We start from the raw sequence: 19,585 nt of genomic DNA, 5'->3' as shown, positions 1-19,585 counted from the left end.
TACATCAGGAGCAAATCCCGACTTCCGCAAACACGTAAACCTGCGCATCACGGTGCTCACCGCCATGGACCGGCTGACACAGTCTGCCACGTCCAGACCCGACTGAACGGATTCACACGTGGCATCCTTGCCATCCTGAACCAAGTCAAGAAAACCATCCCATTCCTTCCCTTCGGGAATATGTTCACCCGCCAAAGATACACAGTTCCACAGAGTGTGAGTGAATCTTGCCAAGGAACAAACGGAGTTGGCTGCCTTTAAAGCCATACCCCCAGATGAAAACATTTTCTTCGCCCAACCGTCAAAGCGCTTGTCGTCCCTATCCGGAGGGATGGTAGGGTACGCAGCCTGCTTCGCTGGGGCTGTAGCCGCCTGCACCACCAAACTCTCCGGAGTATCGTGCGTAGACAAGTAGCCGGGGTCGCCACTGGCTGGACAGTATTTTTTCGTTATCAACTTATTCACTGCCGGGAGACTCTCCGGAGCAGTCCAAGCCGCAGCCACCCTTCTTTGTAAGGCCATATGAAATGGCAGGACCAGGTTAGTGGGTGGACCTTGGTCCAAAATATCTGTCAGGTCATCCTGCAGAAAATCCACAGGTGGAGCAGACCACCGCAAGTACTCTGTCACCCTCGACATGAGACACCTGTACGACGACTCTGCGTGTGTACCAGGCTCAGGCCTCCCAAACTCAACCTCCGGAGAGGTGTCCAGACCACTGGCGTCATGTAAGGATTGACGCAGGTCTTCCATCTGGCTATGACCTGATAACAGGTCATCAGGAACCTCAGGAGGAACAAACCCCTCCACATCTGACCCTTCATCCACCACTGAGATGTAATCCAAAGACTGGAATAAATCCCTGGATGAGGGTACAGAAAAAGGCTCAAACACAGGCCTCACTGATTTACTCAGGGCCTTCCTCTGAGTTTCCACCGGCCTCTGGGCACCTCCGACAAAGCCTCCTCAAAAGGCGTAGAGGGAATCGGCGTCGACGTCTAGCGAGGCGCCGACGACTTAGACAATGGCTTCGAGGCCGAAGCCCCGTGCGTGTCCGCCGATGGCGTCGACGACTTCCTCGGAGACAGAGCCTCGAGAGAGTCCCTCGACGGACATGGCGCTGACAGCATCAATACCTTCTTAGAAGGCCTCACAGGCTCCACCGGTCTCAAGGGTGTCGAGGACTGGGACCTGGCACGGCTAGTGCGATCAACCTTTTCCGATCTGGACCTCGACGGCTCCCGATGATCGCGCCGACCACCCGAACACGAAGTTGTGAAAGCGGTGGCCCTAGCGCGTTCCTTGCCGGCTTCTCTCGAAGGTGCGGACGGAACGGTGCCCTGCGATTCGAAAATCGCCATCATCTCCTTGCAAAATGCGTCCCATTCCGTCGGAGATGAATGCTTGTTGGGACAAGCTACTCGCCATCTGGCGGAGTCCTCGGACGAGGAAGGCGACCGGTGCCAGCGCTTCCGCGAATGCCTAGAAGAGACTCAGGAATGGCAGGAACCACTCCGGGACCGAGAACCCCTGGACTTGCGCCGACGCAGAGAGGCGCCCCTCGAATCGGCAGTCGAAAGCTGAGCGGATTTCAACTTACGGGGTTTGGAAACTCTACCTACAGACAACTTCTACTTCCGCTCCAGCAAGGCGTTCGACGTCAAGGACTGGCATTCATCGCAGTCATCAGTGGCGTGGCTCTCGCCGAGGCACCACAAGCAGACACCGTGCGAGTCCATAAGCGACATCTTGGAACCGCAGTCCTGGCACTTCTTGAAGCCCCACCTCGGGATATAAGACGAAGACATCTTTCACAATTAACCAAGTACGAAGAACCGATTCAACAGGAGAAGAACCGAGGCGTGCTGAGATTCCGAAGCGAACAGGTTCGCTGAAAAAACAGAACTGAGGCTGGAGGCATGTGCGTCCTGCTTATAACTTCCGGTGATGTCGGCTCGACGGAGGACCTCGAGGGACAGCGTATCGACATAGGACACCGACCCCGAAAACGTTTCTGAAGCAGCACAGCTGTGGTGATTACTGTCATAGATGTGGAATACGTCAGAGGACACAATCCCTTCGAAATATATTTACAGTGCATCCATCATTTCTACAGGGCATGGAAGTATCAGACCAGTACATCGAAGATCCCTTCACAGTCACCTTTAGCATAAGATACACAGATCAAGAAGAAGCATAGACAACCCCTTTAAAGAATGTACATATCCATCCAGCTGGACCCATTTCGAACTCTGTCCATGTATCTGGAGGATAATTTTGTGGTTTGATTATATTTTCAATTAAAAACAAACATGCTCTTTAAAATGATATCTATTACCCTTAGCCGTTGAGTGAATGCTAATGTTATGTACATTAAACGTCTTCATACGCGAGACTCACATTAGCATATAATTAGTGAAGTTCACTTAACCATGCACTTTGTTCCCAATATTTGTTAAATGAAGTGAGATCTTCTGACATATGTCCTCATGATGTATTAAAACAAACACTTGCTATAGACCAAATGCCCATCCAGTTGCTGTCGGGCACAGCAGATAGGATCTCAAAAAGAATGAGAAGAATACAAGTCAAATGTCTTTAATCAATTTCCATCATTTGCCACAAGATCCTACCAAAAACAGTTTACAGCAGTGTTTTTTTACTCTGCTGCTTCTTTTATTTTAAACATTAGACTTTTGGAAAAGAAAGTTCATATTTTGATGTATGCCAACATCATTGTTGAGCTTGTAGCAACAAGATAATCCTTTTCACGAAAAACTGGTAATTCTGCACATCCCTCGACTGCTCTTCATTCAGCCCATCGTCATTTCTGTCTTTTTCTATTTATTCCTCATTTTAGCTACGAAAGTCCAAGAAAAACCTGCAGTGCCTTTCAAGCCTTGAAGGAACCCCTAGCATGTAAGTTTGATAGCAGTATGAGTGGTTGGTAGGGGAGAGGTAAAAAGGTTGACAAGTTCCATGTGTAGGCCAGCTGCTGAATTTGCTCATCGATGATCAGTTTCTCCAGTCTTTCAGCCTAAGACACCAGCATCCATTGCCTCTCAGGCATCTTTCCCACCCACATATAAGCCCTGTAGTGTCTAGATCAACAATGAACAGAGGCAAACATTTCTTATCCCAACAATTGAAGAATTAAAAAAATCATACATTATAAAGAAAATGTATACAAATCAATTCCCTTCCCAGAAATTCAGTAAATTCAGGGTCTAGCTTAGGATGTAGTTTTCGGCACACAGTGCTTCAGTAAAATCGTTTCTGCTCGAAAATGTACTTTTTCCCTGCTGGTGCTTTCCGGAAGAACAGGCTGTTTCCTCGACTTAAGTTACCCTAGTAAAAAGCAAAAACATTCATGTATTAGAATATGTACGCTGAAGGAAATTCTGTTTTTGCCATAGTGTAAAAGTAGCCCCTTGTTTAGGAAGAACATTATTCAAATTGTCTTTGTTCAAAACCACTGCAGTGAGAATGTTTTCTAATAAATTTAGTCCTTACTCATGATAAACATTTAATTTAAATTGTTGCATGCTTCATGATTTATCAATTGAATGCTTCATCTTTAATAATGTAGACTTCTTTAATGTAGGGTTTCATGCAGGGTGATTTGCCAGGGATATAATTAAACCACTTTCTGGAAAGCAAAAAAAGGAGACTCTATATAGAAATGACATGCGTAACCAAAATATGGTTTCAAATTGTTTTGTACATTAATTTGGATTTTTTTTTTAAATGACCTTTTATTCCCAGGACATAGTTCATACTAAATGTGCTTGTGAAATTATTTTTGGGTTTCTGCAAACATTTAAGTAAATTCAAAATTTTTGAATGCTTTTTTGTATACAATCCATTATTGTGTTTCAAGTTAGGCAACATTGTTTGCCTTAGTCTGCGGAATGATGCTTTTTAGCTTGAATGGATGTCCGTCCTGTGCTTCTCTTGGAGCCCAATTATAAAGGTGATGTGTTTAATAGAAAATCAAAAAAATGCTATTAAGCATATTTCTGGTGTATTTGTATTTATTGAATTTTATAAAGCACTTTTAGCCAAAGCGCTTTGCATAGAACAACAAGTAATACATTACAAGCAAATAATTCTTATTCATGAACCATGTAGCAGAGAACAATATGCAGGACAATTCACCATGAAACGGTCAGAAAATAAACATGCGCAGGGCAGGAAAGTTGTCAAAAACAGTAGAGAACTGTCAGGCAGGTGACTGGAGTAGGTGGGATTTTAGAGAAGTGCGGAAGGAGGAGTACGAGGTGATGGAGCGGAGAGGGAGAAGGTGTAGAAACAGAGGAGTGTGCGCTGTGGTTCATTTGGTGTGTAAGGTACCCAATTTTTATCAAAACACCAATTTAAAAAATGTCTCGTAAAGTGGCAGTATGACCAAGAAAAGCGAAAAGATGCAATACTCTGATTACCACTAGATGTCAGACTATATGCAAAGCATGTGATTCTAAGCAGATTAACAAGCATCAGAACAATGGTTACAGATAAGTAACTTGTTCCTTCTCCAGCATGGGTCTGGCATAGATTCACATGCCCATGAATAACAAATACATAGCAGTACAATATTACACAAACAGGGGAGGCAGCAGGGCTCAACAGAAGGATTCAACTCTTACCTCTGGAACAGACTCGCCTCAAGCGAACAGGTTGCTTTGCTCTGCCTGGCCGACGCTGGCCTCCTCTCTGGAGTCCCTGTTGACGCAGTAGAATCTCGTGAAGGTGTGCATGGACTTCCACATAGTCGCCCTGCACATGTCCAGCAGGGGCACACCAGAGAGGAATGTCGTCGTCGCATCGATCGCTGGGTGGAGTGGTGTTGCTGACAGCGGGCAGAGGTTGGTTCGCCAAACGACAACAGTGCATGATGCAGCCGGAGAGCCACCTTGAGATGGAAGCCTTGGACAATGCTTTCCCATGGTTCAAAGGACCAAAGTTCACTAACAGTTGAGATATCTTCCGAAAGCCCTTTGTGCCAGTCATGTAGAACTTCAGGGCACAAGAAACGTCCAGCGAGTGCAAAGCCCTTTCATCCGGTGACAAAGGGTTTGGGAAAAAACAGGTAACACCAAAGGCTTGTTGAGGGGGAATTCCGACTGAACCTTTGGCATAAAAGAGGGGTGCGTTCGCAGCACCACCCTCGATTCGTGGAAAGTCAGGGATGGCTGTTTGCAGGACAGGGCCTGGATCTCACCTACCCGCCTTGCGAGTTGATGGCCACAAGGAAAGCCGTTTTCCACGAGAGGAACTTCAGAGGGGCTTGATGCATAGACTCGAAAGGGGCCCCCATGAGCCTCGTCGGCACCACATTGAATTCCCACGTCGGGGCAGAAGCCTTCACCGGCGGGAAAGATCGAAAAAGTCCTTTGGGAACTCCTTGATGAGTCGATGAGACCAAAGTAACGGTATTCCTGGAGACATGGTGTAGCAAGAGATAGCTGCCAGATGAACTTTGATAAGAGCGTGTGCCAGACCAGCCTTGGCCAAGGAGTGCAGGTATGGGAGAACCTGCAGGTCCGTGACCCTCAATGGGGTAATCTTCTGCGACCAGCACCATGTAGCAAATCGCTTCCACATATGCCGTAGCATTTCAAACACCTTGATCTTGGCAAGGAACTTTATGCAGTCCGGCAGCAACTCATTCTCCAAAGTCCTCGGGTTCAGTGATCCTGGGTCATGATGCAGGATTCCGCCCTCTTCCCATAACCACTGGTAACTTAACTGGAGGCGACGCTGACAGGCTGAGGAGGTCCAGATATCAAATCTGCCTTGGTGTCGCCGGGGTGACTAGTTTCATCTTGCACTGGCACTGTGAGTGTGTTGAGGACTCGTAGCAGGAGAGGCAACGGAGGAAACCCATACAGGAACATTCCTCCCCACAGGAAGGAGAACACGTCCCCCAGGCTCCTCGGTTGGTGGAACCTGCTAGCAAACCTCTGGCATTTGGCGTTAGCTGCTGTCGCAAACAGGGGCCTGGCCCGCTTGGCAAAGATTCGGTCCACCTGGTCCTGCCAAAGGTCCCACTCGTACCAGGAGCGCAATTTCCTGCTGAGGGAGTCTGTAATGGTGTTCTTGACTCCCACTAGGTGAAGATGGTCGAGGAACATCTCTTGTCCGAGCTTCTTTGGAGAGCACTGGCGTGGAGATGCCCGGTGTGGGATCCCCAGCTTTCCAGAGAAGCATCCGTGTTAAGTTTCGCCAGCGCCGTAGTCACTGTCGTCCTCTTCCATGTCCTCGTAGACTGTGTGCATGGACTCCAGGTCCTCGTCGTCCGTGGACAAAACTTGGGCTGATCTGGGGCCTCCTTGCCACCCCCACCCCTTTTTCCACCCACAGGGGTCGGAACCGGGCTCAGAGACGGCATCACCTTCTCCGGTGTGCAAGCAGACTTCGCCAAAGTCACTGCAGCGGTTTCGTGCCTCGGGGGCAGGGACACATTCTGCGCTGCTGGGGCTACATTCACGGTGTCAACCCCCCTTTGCCTTTGTAATAGCAACCAGCACCAGCTCTATCATTGAAGACTTCTCCTGCGCCAATTGAGCCTTCTTGGCCAGTTCAGCCTTCTTCTCCTCCGTACCAGGCTTCTCTGGCTTCTGCCGCTGCTTAGCCGGGTTGGACGATTTCCTTTTTGATGAGGAGCTCAATTGCTGTTTGGCAATGGAGGCAGATGGCGATGTCGATCACAACCTGGCCACCGAGGGACCCGCTTCTGCGGCGACCTCAGTGGACTTGCGGTTCTTGGCCTTGTCTCGGGTCCCCCTGGATGAGATGCCCTCAAAAGACTTAGAAGTTCGCTCCTCGGACTGGCCGGTCCTTTGTGAGGCATGACCCTGCACGGACAACGGGGCAGAGGCCTTGACGTTCAGCCACAATGCCAGTCTTCTGTGCCTGTCCTCCATTGTCTTCTTGGAGAAACCAAGGCATATCTCGCATTCTCCGTCTTTATGGTCTGGATGCAGACAGTAGAGGCATTGCAGGTGGTGCTGGTCTTCAAAAAACACATTTCGTATCCAGCACTTGATGCAGGGCCTGAAGAGGGATCTTCCTTCCTTCTCCTCAGTCATGGTCGGAGGGTGCAAAGTAGGCCCGATGTCCTTCTGGAAACTTCGCCTTCTTCGCCCTTGGGAGGCGCTGAAATTCACTGACAATGGATCCCTGCTGCCAGCAGATGAAGAAAAGAGCACACATTCTCTTTTGGGACATAAATAGAACTCTTTTCCATGAAAAACACGAAAGAATTTAGAAGTAGCTTGCAGAGCAAACTCGAGGACTCCCAACACTGAAGTGTGTGATAAAAATCTGAAGATGGCTGCCAGTGGAGGGGCTTAGGGAGAGGACTGTCATTGGATGGGGGCAGTATGACCCAGGGAACAGTGATTGGTTTAAGGGAGAAATACAGTTTGTAAGTGAAAGTAAAACTGTTTTTCTTTTACCGATGATTCCCAGCATGACGACTGGGAATATTCATGAGCATGTGAATCTATGCCAGACCCCATGCGGGAGAATGTAATTGTAACCACCAAGTTACAAAATAAATAGAATGATACAAGCTATCCTAACCGCGCTTCACTTTAATGTGTGATGTGTGCATTTAAAAATACAAGAAATACACTAAAGGACACAGTCTCCAAGGACTGGTAGCTTTAGGGACGGATTAAGTTTCCTGAAAAAAGTGAGCAAAAAGTAAGGGAAATAAAGCTGTGGGGTCTTTACCTACCTCCAAAAAGTCAGGTCACAAGCAAACAAAGTGAAAACTTAGGGTGTCTGCATAGAAGTCTATGGGAGGAAAGCAGCAAAAAGAAAACCTTTCCTCACAGTTGTAAATACAACAAGAATAACCATTCTTATAAATGTAGCCAGCTTCACATGTGAATGTAGCAACACAAGCCTAGAAGACACACAAGAGATGTAGGAGGGAGGGTCACATGCAAATCTATGAAAGCTACCAATGATGGAGAACAGGAGTTACAGGTAAGTAACTTATTCATGCTGCGGAATTGATCATTCATAGATTCACATGCTGTTTGAATAGATTACAAAGCAATACACATATACCAATGGCAGGGTTCAATATAGCAGAGATATTTAGCTCCAGCTTCTAGCTTCAGAGAGCCTAGTTCGCTTGAAACCATCAGTTACCAGGAGCTACTTTTGACTCCCAGGCCAACTAGTGCCATACAGACATACATATGTGATAACTCTGTATGTTTGGTAATATGAATAAACAGCAAAGGACACATCTTAGCGATCTTTAAAGCAGACTGAAACATACATTACAAACAGGAATTTGGTGTTTACGTCTCATGTGCAAGTAAGATTTTCTGCGTGCTGTGTACTAGCTTCTGGTTCTACTGAGGCAACCCCTGCCTTCCAGGTGATGCCCAATACCAAGGAGCTGCTTTTAGCTCCTGCTCCTCAAATCTCATTTTCGATCCCTAAATGGGCAGAGGTAATGCTCACCTAAAGGAAACCCACACATCACCCAAACAGGGTCTGTAGCGTTGCTGGCCTACCCTGGACTACTCTGTGGAATCACTGTCGACAGTTGAACCTTGTGAGGGTATTTACAGATCTCCATGTGGCAGCCCTAAAAATGTCCATCAGGGGAACCCCGCAGAAGAGAGCCTTTGTAGCTGCCAGTGCCCTGGTTAAATGGTCCCTGGGCCAGCTGATGACAGAACAAAATGCAGTAAGACGGCCAACAAGCATTGGAAGCTTTGGAAAGAGCATTGCCTATGCCGCTAGACCAAAAGCCCCAAACAGTTGTGAAGATCTGAGAACACTTTTTCAGAGGGCAACATAGAATTTTAGGGCTTTTAAAATGTCCAGGGAATGCAATGAGTGTTCCGCAGGTGAGGGCGGAAAGCCAAAGATGACAGGTAGCACAACATGCTCGTTGAGGTGGAATGTAGATTGAACCCCAAGCATAAAAGTCTGATTAGTGCAAAGGGCAGATTTAGATTTGTGTGAAGTCAAATAGGGCGGCCTGCACGAGAGAGCCTGGATTTCCCATACACATGTTGCAGAGGTGATTGCAACTAACAGAGCAGTCATGCAGGACAAATACTTTAAAGGGGCTTTGAGCCAAGGCTCGAAAGGAGGCCCCAAGAGCTTGGAAAGGACCACGTTCAAATCCCACGCTGGAGCAGGAGCTCTGACAGGAGGAAATGAGCGGAACAGCCTTGGAAGGAATTCTTTGATGAATCTCTGAGACCACAGGAAAGGCTTCCTGGGGAAACAAGTGAACCTGGAAATGGCAGCCAGGTGAACCCGATTGGACTACTGCTTGCGGTTTGAATGGTGCAGATCCTTACCACTGGTGGGCTTGGACTTGCTTCCAGGCAGGATTTCGGATAAGAAGAGGACTCCTGCAGCCATTTCTTCAGATCAGCGCTGGAGCCAAGTATTTTGTGCAGAAGAGAAGCCGACTGAAGATCAGTGGATGACTCCCAAAGAGGCCTGGAAATCCATTCCTGTGTTTGGCCCTATGATGCCCTGCTGGACTACCTGATCTGCAAAGGCCCTGAGAGCAGTGCTTCATCTCTTGGACTGGTGGAACCAACTAGTCTTGGACATTCGAGAATCCAGCCGTCCTGAGCCCTCGGAACTGTCCCTGGACCACCCAGTGGACTGACCAGCTCTCCAGTGGGCTACCTCAGTAGAATCATCGCCATTCTGAGTTTATCGCTGGACATTTGGTGGTCACAAGCTTGTGCCACAAGTCACCTTCCTGCCATGTGTGAGCTTCACAGCATCATAGGATCCTGCTCTGGAAGGTCTTCTTCAACTGTGACTAGAAAGACATATGCTGTTGCCCCTCTGTGTGTTAGCCATCACTGGAACTCGCCTTCCCACATCTGGTGAAGTGTCCTGAAGAGGTGTGCATCATCAGTGAGGTGGAGCTGTGCCACCCTAAGTTACCAGTTACCAGGGGAATCCAGACGTGGACCCCTTGCTCACTCTTCTCAGAGAGGCACAGCTCCACCTCACTGATGATGCCCAACAAGGCTGAAACACGTGTATGGGGTTGCTGTTGGTACTCTTGCTAGGAGGAGAATTGCCTAGCATTTAGATGCTGGACTGCCCCTGGGCAGGACAAAGACTGAAATGAAGGGATATTTCTTCTCTGTGAAAGGGACAGTGAGCTAAAGACTTGGTTGAGACTCTCTCAGGGGCCATCCACCCAAGAACAGGTCAATGGTCCATGTTTGTGCTGCTAGAGAGACTCCCAGACCCCCCCCCTTTGTTTTGTAATATCACACAATACTCAATTATCAAACATACTTTCAATACCACCCAGCGTTGCAAGGGTTTGTAGCTGGAATGCACGTGGGGGTCTCCTATAGCCTTGTACAGGTTTTATTCATCATAACTTCCTATTTTTGAAAAATCGCAAAATCGGCAATCTCACAAAATCGCCCATACTAATAGCACAGGGCCCTGCAGTGTGAATGGGTGGGGTTGGTCAAATGGAACTATCAACAGTAGACCCCAGACTGGTATGCTGACCTTGGGACACAATATCAGCCCAAAAACAGTTATGGGGCTGGAGCCAACCCATAACATATATATATATATATATATATATATATATATATATATATATATATATATATTCAATGACAAAAAAATGTTAAGGGGACGTTATGGTTATGTTGGACTAATAAAAACCTATGAAATTCAAAGAAAAAACTTTGTTAGAGGGACGTTAAGGTTTCAAGTAAAAACGAAAAACCCCAGAAATTCGCCAGTTATGGTAAACTAAACAACCATAACTCGCGCCACCACCGTGCGCTGCTAAGACTAACACTAGGACATCAAAGATGACATCACTGATGACATCACATGTGAAATACATTTTGATGAAAAGTCCCTACAAGAAGTTGTGTTTATATTGTTGGTAACAAGATGTCAGGGGAGATCTATCATGAACTACTTAATCTATTAAAGAATGTACTCATCTAATATCATTGTATTTGTGTTGTCGTTAATACAGAAACCTAAACATAGGCAATGACTGAAGCATGCACCATAAAAGTACACTATTTATAATCTTGTAATTTTGGATAGTACAATATGAATGCTACCGTATCAGAGTTTTGAGTAATGTTAAACATGTAATAACTAGCTAACAATTCAAGACTTACAGCACTTGAGCTGGTACAAACAATACATATGAAGAACCACAATGCATACAAATCAGAGGCACATACGGGGAAACTAAAGTAAGGAAGAAAGAAACTGCATCATCAGAAAATGTTAATGACATTAAAGTTTATCTTATAAACACTTTCATCAGCAACTCTTTGGTGAAACGAAAATAGGGATCACCGAACCATATTTGTGTAGAGCCCTGAATCCACAAATACGGTCTGCCATCATAAGATTGCGATTGAATTTATGGCATACCCGTGCCCTTATGGCCCCGAGGAAACTAATCAGTCACGACAAACAATTTTGCTGATTTTGTGTTAATTTACTACATAAAGAAACATTAGAACATTTGATCACAGACTGTATAGTATTATCTGTTGAGAGAAATACATTATTTGCAAAACATATGGTCACAATTGCAAGCATTCCATCGGAATATAGGTGGCCCATAATAGTCGCAACAACTAATATGAGTATGCGCATAGCAACAACTAATTTCCTCAATGCATTGCAACTATCAGATGTGCACAAAATGCTGCTGACTCATGGCTAATTCCGAGTTTCTAAAGTGTGTATTTTACTTAATATTTCATTCATGTATCCAAGATCTAAAAATGTTTTGCTTTGGTTTGTCATGTATGGTATTTACTGTCGTCATGTTGTTGCTCTTTAGTCAAGTCAATATTCATGATGTGAATCATGTATCTAATTGATGTTCTTAATTATGTTTACAAATTATGCTTGCAATCTTGCTCCCGTTTTAAATTCCGTTCTAATTTCTATTCTAAAGCATGTTATAAACAATTAAATTGATCATGAAATAGATTTTATGTTTTATATCAAAATTGTAATGTTGAGAAATCAGCTAAAAAAATAAAAAATAAAAAAAACATTAAAATTTATCTTCATGTATACAAATGAATTGTGTGTTAGAGGCCTGCTCATTTCCCCATGTATGTGAACCATGAGCTGAGACCAAACCCTAAGGAAAGTACTTAAAGAACATATGACAAGATTGACGTCTAGAGATATAACACCTTTTTCAATTTTATTATTCTGACTGCCAGTGAACAAAACCACCTGCCCTATATATGTCAATAAACAAAAAGAAGTGGCCCAGATATGTGATGTCTTCAGTGATGTCATCAATGACATTTCTGATGTCATCTTTGATGTCCTGGGTGTTAGCCTTAGCAGTGCACGGTGGTGGCGCGAGTTATGGTTGTTTAGCTTACCATAACTGGTGAATTTCTGGAGTTTTCCGATTTTACTTGAAACCTTAATGTCCCTTTAACAAAAAAATGTCTTTGAATTTCATAGGTTTATATTAGTCCAACATAACCATAACGCCCCTTTAACGAAGTTTTTTCAGTGAATTTCAAAGGTTTTTATTAGTGCAACTTAACCATAATGTCCCTTTAACAAAGATTTTTCACAGGTTTTTACCAGTGCATGCTATTTTCCTACAACGTACTAATATCATACTTATCCAATATACCAATGTTTGTGTCCAATTTACAAAGTGTCACCTTAAAACTCTGCCATTTCCCACCTTCTGGAATTATTTCAACTAGTTTTGCATCTGTAGTCGTCTACGAACATCTGACTTCATAGTGGACCTTCCGGACAGTGCCACATGACCATACGCTAGCGCGCGGCACGATGACGTGCCCGAGAACCCGTCCGCACTTCACGATAAGATCTCTGTTTCGCGGACAGTTCAGAACTGCATTTTCTACTGATCTAGGAACTTTCAACTTCAAAATTTCCCTTGCACAGCTCCAACACCTATTCCTACTCTTTATCCATTAACAATCTAGTACACAGTACATACTTTTACCAAAACTGCTTTTTATCTTAAAATGGCATCAGCTAATGCCATCCCTCCTGCCCAAGAGCCACCACTACTGCTGTAATCAAGGAGCATGAGAAACACTGCCCCCTACCTTAGAAATAACACACGCTTAACATTTTCCCTTGTCCACCTACCCCTCCATATTAGTGTTTGGTTCCTCTTCCCTCATTTCCCTCCCCATTCGTTCTTAGCTCTCCTGCCAAAAAAAATACATCCAAAAACAACAAAAGATATTCCTTTAGGAACCACTTTTCACAGTTAAAAAATAGAACTAAAAAAAAATGTATAGACTCCATCTACTTTATATTTCTCAGTAAAGTACATAGACTCAATATGATTTTCCAACATTGCCATTTGCATTTTGTGTTATGCTAATGGGAATATTGTGGCGTTCATCCTCCGTTCCAGGGACTGGAACGGTGGATACCGGCCCAGCAGCCCAAGTTATCAGCCCAAGCGAAGCGAGGGTGGATAACGAGGTCTCTGGACCATTATCCCCCCCATTCTAGCCCCTGAAATGGGGGATGAAGGCCATTACCACTCTAGGTTCCCAAAGCAGGAAACCGGGGTGCTAAAAAAGAGGATTTTTCTTCCTACACCGGGGTGCCTGCGGAAAATCCTTTACCAAGATGGCCACCATGGAAAGGGAAGACGAGGGCTCCTCTTCGCTTTCCATGGCAGCCTGCAGAAGGCAAAAAGAGAACCCTATGACCATATTACCACAAGCACATTTTGCTTCCCTTTCAGATGTATCCTAATTTTGAATAACTGCCACAAAGCCAGTCCCAGGTGGACATGGCCACTTTAATCCTATGTTTTGTCCCTTGTGGTCATGACCAGTAGCCAGATTGTCCGGATCATGACCTTATTCCATGACCCAGACAATCTGGCCACTGCCCATGGCCACAGGCTACCACTCAGTTAATAAAGGTATACCGCTATTTTTTGTAGCTCCATTATGACACTTGTCAAATAATAAAACACTGGCACATTTGCAAAACCATGCTTGTAGGTCCTTGCCAATGCTCCTTACGCATGTTTTCTGGAAATGCACCCATGTTTTATTTTTTCAAAAGTGTCAAATGTATGCACATGCAATCGTCATGTAATCTAGCCCCCACTTGACAAAATCCATTCAGACTTTACGAAAACATCTATATCTAGATCTATAATCTTTTTGAAAACCTTTGTGTAGATTTGTCAAATGGCACCACATGTATAAGCCTTTACAATATTTTGGGACCCCCCTCTAATTTTGCTCCCTTCTTGACAGATTCTCACCAGACTTCGCAATAACATGTATATCTAGATCTATTATCAGTTTGCCAAATGAAGTGTAGATTCGTCAAATGGCACCTCATTTATAAGCCTTTACATTATTTTGGGAACCCCCCTCTAATCTTGCCCCCTCATGCCAGAATCCCAACAAACTTTGCAAACTCACTCAGCATCAGGTCAGAAATATACACGCAAAACTTCATGCAGTTCCATTAAGTGGCGCCAAAGTTATAAGCCATCCAAGAACTGCATTTCACCAACCCTGTAATGCTGAGGTGTTTGCAAACTTTACCGAACTGTTCGCGGGCTTTCGTGGCAAAAAACACTTTTGCTTCTTGCAGCCATATCCCATCCCATCCTCATCACCCCTCACCTCCCCAGAGATTATTTGATAGGTTTGACAAGTGCAATGTTGTGTTTTTTTATATGTTTTTACCACGATGTCCGCAGACACCGGCCGCTGTCCGAAAATACAAGATGGCGGGCGTTTCCAAAAATCTGACGCACTTCACGCTCTTCACCATACAATCAACGAGCATGTCGAATGTCCGCAGACATTACGCAAGCCGATTAGCCAATAGGCGTTCTGTCCGCGGAGCGAACAGGGAAGTGTGTCCGCGGAGCGAACATAGATATCACACATTTTTTTAGACCTACTTTTTGGTCATTATAAAAAAAACTACTGGACGGATTTCCACCAAATTTACAAAAGCACGCTTTCGGGACTAAGCCGCTGCGTCTGTTGCAAATTTGGGGCAAATCCGTCCAGTGGTTTGACCTGTAGGCGTGAGCAAAGTTTTTTCCCCATTCACTCTATGGGAAAAAAAGAAATTGGGACCCCCCTGACCAAACTCTGCACTTTGCAAAGTTTGGTGAGGATTCGTCCAGGGGGAGCGAGTTTTAAGCCGCTCAAAAAGTGCTCTGCCTATGGGATTAGCAATTTAACCATAACTACACAGCCACTATCTTGGCTGTATATATTTATACATGAGGTAGCATGAGGTGTAGCGTGAGTACAGTTGTATCCAAGCAGATACGTATCAGACAAGCTCATAAGCATGCATGCGCCTTCTCTCCGAGGGGAGGAAGGGTGGGTCGCACGTGAATCTAAGCAGATACAAGCATCAGAAATACAATTACGGTGAGTAATGTATCCCTTCTGAGGCTTGTGGAATCTGCTTACATCACATGCTGTGCATAGATTAGCGAGCAGTGGAAGGATGTGAGAAGGTTCATGAGCGAATAAATGTCTTAAAACTGCTTGTCCCACTTGTGTATCTGTCTTGGAATGAGTGTCAATGCAGTAGTGTTGAGTGAAAGTATGTATAGAGCTCCATGTAGCTACTTTGCAAATGCTGTCTAAGGGGACATTTGCGATGAAAGCCAGAGTGGCTCCAGTACCTCTCGTGGAGTGGGCCCTCAATGTAAAAGGCAGTGTTTTATTTGAAAGGGAATAGCACAGTTGGATACATCTGACTATCCACCTAGAGATGGCATTTTTAGAGATGCGATCTCCTTCTCTGCCTGGCGCTATGGACACAAACAGTTGATCTGTCTTTCTTAGCGGTCTGGTCTCGTCTACGTAGCAGAGGACAGCCCTCCTCGCATTTAGTGTGTGGAGTTTTACCTCAGCAGAGCTTTTGGGTTCCTGGAAGAAAGCCGGTAGCTCAATAGACTGGTTTACATGGAATTTGGAAATTAATTTAGGTAAGAACCTAGGGTGCGTGCGTAAAACCAGTTTGTCCTTATGGATAGTAAAGAAAGGATCCTACACTGACAGAGCTTGGATTTCACTGACCCTTCTTATGGAAGTGATGGCTACTAAGAAGGCAGTCTTATAAGCCAGGTGTTTGAGACTAGACTTGTGCATAGGCTCAAAGGGTAGTCCCATGAGCTTAGCGAGTACCACATAAAGGTCCCAACCTGGCGGTGGGTTAGAAATTGGAGGGGGGAGTCTCTGTCTCTTTACCCCTTCCATAAATGCTTTGATGACGGTACCTTCCACCACGAGACCTTGTTATGGGAAGTGGTGTAGGCTGACAAAGCCGCCAGGTGTACCTTTAGCGAGTTAAACACAAACCCTGCATCCAGTAAGTGGAGCATATAGGTTAGAATGGCTGAAGGAGTACAATCAACAGGGTTGATTTGCTTATTATGGCACCAAATTACGAATCGTTTCCATTTATCATAGTAACAGTGCCTAGTGTTTGGTTTTCTTGACTCCTTCATATCCATACATCTATGTGGTAGATTGAGATGTCCGAACTCTGACATCAGGTGCCATGCTGCCAAGTTCATAGTGTGTGGTTGTGGGTGCATTGTTAGTCCTCCGTGCTGGGTGAGTAGGTTGAACTGATGGGTTTGCACATCGCCAGTCTGCGCAGATGTGGATACCACGGCTGTCTTGCCCACATAGGAGCAACAAGGATCAGGGTTGTCGGTTCCTTATGTAACTTGTTCACCACCTTCCTCATGAGGGGAGTCGGGGGGGGGTAGGGGGAAAGCGTAAGCAAACTTCCCTGACCAGTTCATCCATAGGGCGTACCGCTTGGATCCTGGCTGGGTGAACCAGGACACGAAGTCTGGGCATTGATGATTTTTGCTTTTGGTGAATAGGTCTATAGTTGGAAAACCCCATTGAGCAAAGAGGTGTTCTACGACTTCTTCATGTAGACGCCACTCGTGTTCCTCTGGTAGGGGATCTCAGCTCAATGAGTCTGCTAGAGCGTTGAGTTCCCCTGGAACATGTTGTGATGACAGGAACTTCTTCCGTCCGAGTGCCCATTTCCAGATTTTCTGTGCAAGTCTGGATAGATTTGGAGAGCACGTACCCGCCCTGTTTGTTGATATAAAACATTGCTGTGGCGCTGTCTGTCAGGATCTGCACCGACAGGCTTGTTAAATGGGGTTCGAACGCCTGGAGGGCTTTCAATACTGCCAGAAGTTCCAGCACATTGATGTGGTTCTGAGCTGCAGTGTGAGACCACAGACCCTGGGCTGTGTGGTGAAGGTAGTGAGCCCCCCACCCTGCCAGTGAGGCGTCCGCTGTGACCACTGCTTGCATCTGTGGGTCGTAGAAGGGTTTCCCCTTCGTCAGGTTTTCTCTCGTCCACCAGCGAAGATTTTGTACCAGTATTGGCGAAACAACCACTAGATCGTCTCACTGACCGCTTGCCTGAGACCATTGTTTCGCCAACCACTCTTGTATGGGCGCGTGAGGAACCAGGTATTTGTAAAATGCCATCATGCCAATTAAACGCTTTGCTTTGTGCCCCCTTATCTGGCGGCCGGCTTGATAATGTGGTATTTGCAGTAACAAATTCTTTATTCTCTCCTTGGAGGGAAAGACCGACCCTTCCTGTGTTTAGGATAGCTCCTAGGAACTGTTTGGAAGTGCTTGGCACTAGGCTTGATTTTTTCTCGTTGATTGAGAAGCCCAATTGAAAGAGGAGGTTGATAGTAGTTTGGATGTTTTGTCTGCAAATCAGAGGAGATTCCCCTATTATGAGCCAGTCGTCTAAGGGTACAATGGGATTGCCTGTCTGCGCAGGTGCGCTGCCACCACCACCACCAATACCTTGGTGAATACCCTTGGAGCCGAGACTATCCCGAAGGGCAGCACCTTGAATTGCTAGTGCTGGTTCGCCATCTTGAAACGCAAGAATCTTCTGTGCACTGGGAACAATGAGATATGAGAGTCGTGATCTTTCATATCCAGTGTTGCCATGTAATCCCCCTTTTTTGGAAGCGGGATTACCTCTTGTAGCGTAGTCATGCGCAACTTTTGTGGCTTGACATATTTGTTCGCAGGCCTCAAATCTAATACTAGGCGCATAGTTAGATTTTCTTTGGCACAAGGAAGTAAGTTGAATAAATATCCCTGCTTACCTGGTTGGCTGGGACCACTTCTATGGCGTCCTTTAATAGAAACGCTGTTATTTCTTCTTGAAGGATCTGCTGATGTTCCTCTGAGTGGACCTTTTGTCGCGGGGGGTGATCGTGAGGACGTTGAATAAGTTCTATGCAGTAGCCCCCTGCTACCGTGGACAGCACCAATATGTCCGAGGTGATACCCTCCCATGCGTGGGTGAAGTTGGAAATGCGTCCCCCTACTGGACATGCATGGGAGGGTACCTAGAGCGGAAAGTCACTTGCTCTGAGGTGGGGTGCCACCTCGAGATTGGCCCCTGCCCCGATTACCACGACCTCTACGTTGTCCTCGTCGATAGCCCTGAAAGGTTTGTCCTTGGTTGTTGCCATAGGAACCTTGGCCTTGGTTGTATCCTGATCCCCTCTGAGAATTTTGGCCCAAAAGCAGCGAAAATTGCTGTTACCTCTTTGCCCAGTGGGCTTGTTCGTGAGCTGACCTAAGGGCTTTAGAGTGTCATACTCATCCTTTGCTGTCTTAAGTGCGTCTTCTACAGCCTTGCCGAAGAGCACATCAGGTTCCACTGGCATATTAATTAGCGTGGCCTGTGTTTCTGGCCTGAAGCCTCGATGGCGAAGTCATGTGTGCCTCTTTATAATAGTTCCTTCTGCGATAACTCTCCCTGCATTGTCAGCTGCGGCAAAATTTGACTTGAGGTGACAAGTAGACATAGCTCTTCCGTCTGCTGCCACCTAAGCTAATTGAGATTTAAGTGGCTCAGGTGCAGATGAGAGTAACGCGGAAACCTCCTCCCACTTACGGCAGTTGTAACTTGCCAAAAGTGTAGCATTATTCGCAATGCTTGTCTGGTAGGCTGCAGAAGAGGCTACTTTTCTGCCCATTGCATATATCTTGTTGCTCTCCTTATTTGGAGGAGCCTCGGAAAAAGCAAGGGGTGTGCCTGCTCTCTTTTGTGTGGTGGTAACCACCAAAGAGTCTGGTTTTAACTGGCCCCTTATGTATAAGGGGTCTGAAGGTGCCGCCCTAAACAGCTTTAATACACGCGGGTTAACGGGCCGTGTGAGATTAGGTGCCTCCGAAGAAGGTTGGATTCTACGTTGCACAGATTTTAGCAGTGGAATAAACTGCCCTACTGTCTTTTTATCTCCCAATAATTGTTGAGCGAAGTCTAGGTGTTCCTGTACCTCCTGTGTGTAAATGTGGAAGTGTTCTGCCGCCTTGGTTAAGACTTCGTTGAGGAGGGGTTGATTTTCTACAGGGGAATCCACCACTGGAGAGTCCTGATTAATAGAGAGTCTACGGAATACATGTTCGCATCCTGGTCTGGGTCCTCATTGTCCCCATAATAAAGTTTGTCTGTGTCCTCATCAATAAGTTGAGGG

General features: G+C 45.8%; 1 protein-coding gene across 1 annotated transcript in view; it reads right to left on the bottom strand.

Annotated features, from left to right (window-relative positions):
• Positions 1-2,582: 2,582 nt before the first annotated feature.
• The window catches only part of MTCH2 (mitochondrial carrier 2), a 411,299-nt gene continuing 394,296 nt past the window's right edge, over positions 2,583-19,585 (bottom strand). The window contains exon 13 of the mRNA XM_069623091.1: positions 2,583-3,348. Within this exon, the coding sequence (XP_069479192.1) occupies positions 3,262-3,348 (87 nt within the window). The 3' untranslated portion in view covers positions 2,583-3,261. The remainder of the gene's footprint in view (positions 3,349-19,585) is intronic.

The sequence above is a fragment of the Ambystoma mexicanum genome, chromosome 11, assembly GCF_040938575.1.
Source record: "Ambystoma mexicanum isolate Mex_15411 chromosome 11, UKY_AmexF1_1, whole genome shotgun sequence".
Classification (NCBI taxonomy): domain Eukaryota; kingdom Metazoa; phylum Chordata; class Amphibia; order Caudata; family Ambystomatidae; genus Ambystoma; species Ambystoma mexicanum.
This window is presented reverse-complemented; position numbering and strand designations above follow the sequence as displayed.